This window comes from Diaphorina citri, unplaced genomic scaffold (genome assembly GCF_000475195.1).
Source record: "Diaphorina citri unplaced genomic scaffold, Diaci psyllid genome assembly version 1.1 scaffold5572, whole genome shotgun sequence".
In the NCBI taxonomy this organism is placed as follows: Eukaryota; Metazoa; Arthropoda; class Insecta; order Hemiptera; family Psyllidae; genus Diaphorina; species Diaphorina citri.
In genome coordinates this window covers 8,195-15,613 of record NW_007382948.1, presented here as the reverse complement: position 1 = coordinate 15,613, position 7,419 = coordinate 8,195, and the positions used below count along the sequence as shown (strand labels likewise).

Below are 7,419 nucleotides of genomic sequence, written 5' to 3'. Positions count from 1 at the left end.
TATGAGTGCCGTCATTGTAGATGGTAAGTGTTCTATTGTCCTTGTGATAGTTCTTGTATGTGAAATGACGCAAGATGGATAGAGTAGAAGATTTTGAGGTCATACTCACTCGTGTGCAAATATAAGCTGGAGTAAATTTAACTGTCATGTATAAAGTATACTTTATTGATGACGTATATTTGTAGATTATTTATCTATACTAGAAATTTTGTTTATAGTTTTTACTTTGATCTGTCATTGTAAAGGATTGGTTACAACAGGATTACTTGTTTACACAATGAGTTGTAAAAAATTTCTGTAAGTTTAGGCACTCTGAGCGAAGTTTTTTCTTACCTAGGTAGGTATTATTTTATAATTTGTTTTACAATATAAACTATAGATTGTTGTACAGAAAATACATGTGTCCTGCGTTTATTTTCCTTTCCAGTAAAATGAGATGTTGTTATTTACAAAGGAATTGGCTATTAGGCCATTTTTCTGGGGTAAGATGTAAAAATCCTTTTATCCAGAATAGGTAGGTATACCTATTCCGTGATGTAGTTACTCTACCAGTAACATGATAAAAGTGTTATCATTAACTAATTACCCCTACAAAAAAAAAAAAAAAAAAAAAAAAAAACAGTTGGTATGTACTTAGAAAATGTTTCCACTTGAATTATAATGGGATACGAGTCTCAGCTTTTTCAACGATTCAAATCCATTCTCAATACCTATACTTATTTTGAGTGGCTCGTCTTTTTCTGCACCACCCTGTATAAATTAACCCTTTTCTCTCCTTCAGGTGAACAACACGGCCATGACGGGCGGTTTCATGTCACCCCGTATTTCTTCCCCCATGCATCCCAGCGGGGGGAGAGGAGGAAGAGGAGGGGGCAGGGGAGGACATCATGGAGGTAACGTGAGGAGAGATCGGGAGCTCATTGGGAAGACGATCAAAATCACTGGAGGTCCTTATAAGGGTAAGTTGTAAAGCGACGTTCACACTATGGTTAATCGATATCAGTCGAATTATGGTCGATATAGTCCGATTGATGTCGATTCTATGGTACATATAGCTCGATCGATCGACATAGTCCGGCTGGGGGACATTAAACAGGGAGTAGACTAACTTAGTCCCGCTGGGGGACATTAAACAGTTTAAACAGTTAGTAGACCAGCTTAGTCCCGCTGGGGGACATTAAACAGGGAGTAGACCAGCTTAGTCTAGCTGAGAAACTTTAAAGAGGGAGGATATTAGTCTGAAATTTCCCTGACTAAAGAAATGCAAAGGTTGAGTGCAAAGAGCGTCCACTCATAAAAAATTTGGAGCCCAAATTGGGAAATTGCGTGAAAACATGCGTTTCAGGGTCCCCTGAGTCGAAAAAAAAAATAAATAATTTTTAGCCCATTTGCTGTACGCATATTTTTAAAGAATGAATTCCAATTGTCTATTCTCTATCACCTTCAGGTAACGTTGTTCCCCTGAGTCGAAGAGAAAGTGATTTTTTAGCCCACTTTCTGTACCTTTGTTTTTAATTCCAATTGTCTATTTCAGGAATGAATTCCATTTGTCTATTTCTTCTCTATCCCCTCCAGTTTACAAAGGAATTGGCTATTAGGCCATTTTTCTGGGGTAAGATGTAAAAATCCTTTTATCCAGAATAGGTATACCTATTCCGTGATGTAGTTACTCTACCAGTAACATGATAAAAGTGTTATCTGAGAAGCTGCCTAGGTCTAGCCCTAATTATTGGAATTTTGGTCCGGAATAGCGGCCGAACCGTACCTTCTGGAAACAGGGCCCCAGGATATTTTTGATCTACATAATTTATCGAATCTCTGTGCCAAGTCCGAGCGACTGTGGCTGAAATTTAAAGGCCTGAGAATTGCGAACTCTTTTTGAGCTTTTTCAAGATTTCGGAGTTAAATAGCGGCCGAACCGTACATTTCTCGAGTTCCGGTCCGCGGACACTTTTGATCGTCATAAATGGTGAACATGTGCGTGATTGCCCGAGACACGTTTTTATACTCACTCTTTTTGAGCTTTTTCAAGATTTCGGAGTTAAATAGCGGCCGAACCGTACATTTCTCGAGTTCCGGTCCGCGGACACTTTTGATCGACATAAATGATGAACATGTGCGTGATTGCCCGAGACACGTTTTTACGAACTCTTTTTGAGCTTTTTCAAGATTTCGGAGTTAAATAGCGGCCGAACCGTACATTTCTCGAGTTCCGGTCCGCGGACACTTTTGAACGTCATAAATGGTGAACATGTGCGTGATTGCCCGAGACACGTTTTTATACCCGTGACTTGGCGGAAAAATTTACACCTTAAGTTTTTTGGGAAAGGATTTCATGACCTTGAGAAATAACGCGACCTTGACAAAATAGAGGTACCTACCTACCTACCTATCTCCATCTTCATCAGCCAGCGTTATCACTGGAATCGACCGGTAAAGTTTTTTGAATGCTCTCAAACTGATCGTGTGACCCCAACCTTTTTACACTGTTGCCGGATATCCTTATTAAATTATGCACTTTTTATGCAACACACAAAGTACCTACAACTTCGCGTCCGTGCGATGGGTAGAATATGGAAAGCGAGCTTTGCAGTGTAGATGCAAGTAAGTCTGCATATGATATCTAGGGACCTCAACACCATAGTAGGTCCCTAAACTTATAAATTTTATTACTTTATATATCTTTTATCCCTAACAAACCTCAAAGTATGTATTCCTAGAGTAGAAGATTTTGAGGTCATACTCACTCGTGTGCAAATATAAGCTGGAGTAAATTTAACTGTCATGTATAAAGTATACTTTATTTATGACGTATATTTGTAGATTATTTATCTATACTAGAAATTTTGTTTATGGTTTTTACTTTGATCTGTCATTGTAAAGGATTGATAACAACAGGGTTGCTTGTTTACACCATGAGTTGTAAAAAATTTCTGTGTGTTTAGGTACTCTGAGCGAAGTTTTTTCTTACCTAGGTAGGTATTATTTATAATTTGTTTTACAATATAAACTATAGATTGTTGTACAGAAAATACATGTGTTATTTTCCTTTTCAGTAAAATGAGATGTTGTTTTGTTGCTGTTTACAAATGCAAAGAGTTTCTCTTCTCCTTTTCAGTCGGCAGTCGCACCCCGGGAGGCGGAGCCACGCCTCTGCACGACGGGTCTCGAACCCCCGGTCCGTGGGATCCTAGCTCTACGCCTGCCCGTAGCATCCATAACGACGCGTACCCTATGGACGATAGCTTCAACAATTCCTACCCGCACACCCCCGGCACGATGTATGGGTCTTCGTCTGAACACACCTCTTATTCACCTCTGCAAGCTTCGCCTTCACCTTCTGGTTATCAGAGTCATTCAGGTGAGTAATCAGGGGAGTGAGGGGGGCTCAGGGGGACTCCCCGCCCCTCTCGGCCTTTTCCTGGTCCTTTACTGGTGGCCGAACTCAGAAAATTTAGAGTAGAACCCCGACCCTTGACCCTAAAATAGTCCCGACCCAAAAGCGAGAGAGAGCTGAAAAAGATGCTAATGCATATAAGCAGCCTCAACGGAGCATTATGGCTCCGACCATCGCTGAAAATGAAGGAATTGAGCTAAGTACTTTTTCCCAAGAGGGTGGTAAACCAGAACTTTTTTCACAATTTTCTTAGTTGTCACAGCATTACTAAGTGCCTCCTTTGCAATTAATTTTCATATTTCTATAACCTTTTTACACTGGCAATACCGCCACTGGGCGCTATTCGATTAAATTAGCTGCTCAATTGTCCTCACAAGGCTGAGTGCACCTCAAGCATAGAGCCGAAAAAACTTTGACCCTGCTGGGAATCGAAGTGATACTCACTCGGCAAGTTTTGATAGTAACATTTATTTGTTTTCTCCATTCCAGGTGTAAGCTCAGGCTCATCGTCTTACCTGGGGGCCACACCTTCTCCCTCTAGTGAGGCCGCCCCCTATGGTACCCCCTCTCCCCTCTCCTACTCTTCCAGACAGGCATCTCCCTTCACTCCTGGAACAGGTAAGTTACATCAGACTCGTGTGGTCTGTGTCCTAGCATACCTAGCACACCCAACCCAACTAGATCCCACATCATTATGGACCAACCTTGTAGCAGCTCCCCTTCCTGGATCTGGAAGGTGATTGACTGGACGTTGTCACACAAAGTCACGTCAGAATCTATCAGTATGTTGTCAATGACGTTAACAAAAACAACATCATGCCTATCCCGTGGTATGTCGCTCATAAGAAGGACGGACGAAAAGAGCCATAGTGAAGTACTATGGGCTCTGTCAACTAGAAGGGCTAGAAAGTGATTTTTTTTTTATTTTTATTTAAACTGTCCGCTAAGACTGAAAAAAAGTCCCATTATGCCAACAGTTCACTAAATTTCTGTACTCTAGTAACTCGAGTTCTAACTAATCAGTTTATTTTCAGTAGCTCTGTGTGTAGACCGGATAAACCATGTCCACTAACGGCACTAACCTTTTTCCCTATGTTTACACCCAGGTTTGGACCAATACCCGACACCAGAGTGGCACACCACGGATATTGAAGTGCGTATCAACGAGAATGCCCGGGATCCAGAGTTCAGAGGTCAGATAGGAGTCATTCGACATCTGGGTAGCGGTGTGTGTAGTGTGTATCTAGCTGAGGAAGAACGTACGGTAAGTGATAAGATCAATTGCTATTTCTTTTCCAAAGTTTATTTTTAAACGAAATTAAAAAAGACAATTCAGATTCGACTTTCAACTAAGAAAATTTGATGAGCTTTTGAGAACATTCAGATTCTCATCATCATACCAAAAATCACGAGAGAGGTGTTTACGTCGACGAGCGCTAGTGTTTACTCCCCTTCAGTCTCCACTTTATTTCTTGAAGATTCTTAATTAAATAATTATTTCTCATTAATTATTTCAGTTTTATCTTAAACAGAATCTTTATTCTTCGAAAGATTGCCCTCTTCCGTTTGTAATATGGCGCGGATACAATGAAACAACTTCTATATTAGACTCTCTGTGTCGTAGCATTCCCATTCCTTAGTATGCCTCCATCAAATGGGTGATAAGAGAGACAATTCTTTTAATCAAATGCTTTTATTCCTCGTTTGATTTCAGTTGAGTATCGAAGCTCACGAGTTGGAGCCCGTGATGCCTCAGCCGAATGATAAGGTCAAGGTCATAGTGGGAGAACACAAGGAGTGTACTGGGGTCCTCCTCAGTGTGGACAATGGGGAGGGAGTCGTCAAACTAACTGAAGAAGATGACGTCAAAATGATTGACGTCAAATTCCTGTGCAAATATAAGCCGGAGTAAATTTGAGGTCACACTCGTGGGAAAATATGTATAAGCAAGGGTAAAAGATGTCAATGCCAGAGTGAAGATTTTTTGAGGTCACACTCTAGGGAAAATGTATGTTAGAGTAGAAGATTTTGATGTCACACTCGTGGGAAAATATAATCCAGGGTAAAAGAGGTCAAAGCCACAGTGAAGAGTTTTTGAGGTCACATTCGTGGGAAAATACAAGCCAGAGTAAATTTGAGGTCACACTCGTTGGAAAATTATAAGCTAGAGTAGAAGATTTTGAGGTGATACTCACTCGTGTGCAAATATAAGCTGGAGTAAATTTGAGGTCACACTTGTGGGAAAATATAAACCATAGTAAAGGAATTGAGGACACAATCATGTGTAACTATAAGCTGGAGTATAGAAATTGAAGTCACACTCGTGAGAAAATTATAAGCCGGAGTAAAAGATTTGACGTTAATTTCCGGACAAAATCCGGTAGTTAACTAGTTAGTATGCCCTATGACTCTGTAGTTAGTGGCTCGTTAGAAGGAACGACTTTCCCAGACTCTTATAACTGTCATGTATAAAGTATACTTTATTGATGACGTATATTTGTAGATTATTTATCTATACTAGAAATTTTGTTTATGGTTTTTACTTTGATCTGTCATTGTAAAGGATTGGTTACAACAGGATTACTTGTTTACACCATGAGTTGTAAAAAATTTCTGTAAGTTTAGGCACTCTGAGCGAAGTTTTTTCTTACCTAGGTAGGTAGGTATTATTTATAATTTGTTTTACAATATAAACTATAGATTGTTGTACAGAAAATACATGTGTCCTGCGTTTATTTTCCTTTCCAGTAAAATGAGATGTTGTTTACAAAGGAATTGGCTATTAGGCCATTTTTCTGGGGTAAGATGTAAAAATCCTTTTATCCAGAATAGGTATACCTATTCCGTGATGTAGTTACTCACCCGTGACTTGGCGGAAAAATTTACACCTTAAGTTTTTTGGGAAAGGATTTCATGACCTTGAGAAATAACGCGACCTTGACAAAATAAAGGTAGGTAGGTACCTACCTCCTATCTCCATCTTCGTCAGCCAGCGTTATCACTGGAATCGACCGGTAAAGTTTTTTGAATGCTCTCAAAACTGATCGTGTGACCCCAGCTTTTTTTACTTTTTATGCAGCACGCAAAGTAGGTACGTGAAGTGCAGTTTTTGAGAAAGTGGAAAAATAATAAAATTAATATTGGTACCTTGTCTAGGTATAGAATTTGCTTATTTTCAATTTTTGAATGTCAAAACAGATAAATAGCTCATTTTTGGATTTTTCAGGTCAAAAACAAAATATCTTATTCCAGGAATTCAGCTAAAAAAATGCACTTTTGTGCATAACTACACCGTTGCACACAAAAACAAAACAATAACAAGGTTCAACCTGGCAACCCTGCTGGTGTATGAGATTTTCTGTGTTTTCGTAATGGCGTCCGAAGACAAATCCAAAATCCAGTAGAGAATCTGTAGAAAATGAAGAAATACCACCCTGAATCTACAAACGTTGGTAGTTCTTTGTTTACATTTTTTTGAGCAAATTATACAGGGTCTGCTGAGGGCCAGTTTTGGTCGCTGAATCTACCAACGTTGATGATTTAGGTGGGATTTTTTTATTTTTAACTTTAAAATAATCCCTGTCACATATTTTTTCGTAATTCTGGTAGGTAGATGTTTTTTTTTTAAGTTGTTCCCGTCTTCAAACTACTTTTTCAAACTACCCAAATCACACGCTAAGTAAACTGTTAAAACTACCTTAGTGTGACTTACGGTTGAATAATATTCACCTGAAATTGACCTGTTTTCACCGGTGAAAAAGGGCTCTATCCTGGTTGTATCCACTCAGCTGAAAACAAGGCTCTACAGCAGCACAATGTGGCAGGACAGACAACAGACAGAAGACAAAGAAAGGACAGACAGATGTGTATAACAGACTGAAGCGGTACCGTTTTTCTAAAACAAGACTACAGTTACAAGAAAGCCCAGTTAAGGTCATGACAGTCTTATCTGCGGGAAGCTCAGACAGCTTCAGACTAAACCAGCATGGTTAAGATGCCCGCAAAACATACATGCCAACGTT

The 7,419-nt window shown here is 39.6% G+C and overlaps 2 protein-coding genes across 2 annotated transcripts; both read left to right on the top strand.

Annotated features, from left to right (window-relative positions):
- Positions 1-781: 781 nt before the first annotated feature.
- LOC113472456 (transcription elongation factor SPT5-like) lies at positions 782-998 on the top strand (the record flags this gene model as incomplete). The annotated part of the gene is given in 1 exon segment (XM_026832213.1): positions 782-998. A coding segment is annotated over 1 exon segment (189 nt), but the record flags the coding sequence as incomplete, so codon positions are not given.
- A 2,062-nt stretch (positions 999-3,060) lies between these two features.
- On the top strand, positions 3,061-6,115 carry LOC103521607 (transcription elongation factor SPT5). The gene is made up of 4 exons (XM_026832212.1): positions 3,061-3,361; positions 3,887-4,015; positions 4,504-4,661; positions 5,112-6,115. The coding sequence occupies exons 1-4, from the start codon at positions 3,061-3,063 to the stop codon at positions 5,307-5,309; spliced, it is 786 nt and encodes a 261-aa protein (XP_026688013.1). The 3' UTR covers positions 5,310-6,115.
- The last annotated feature ends 1,304 nt before the right edge of the window (positions 6,116-7,419 follow it).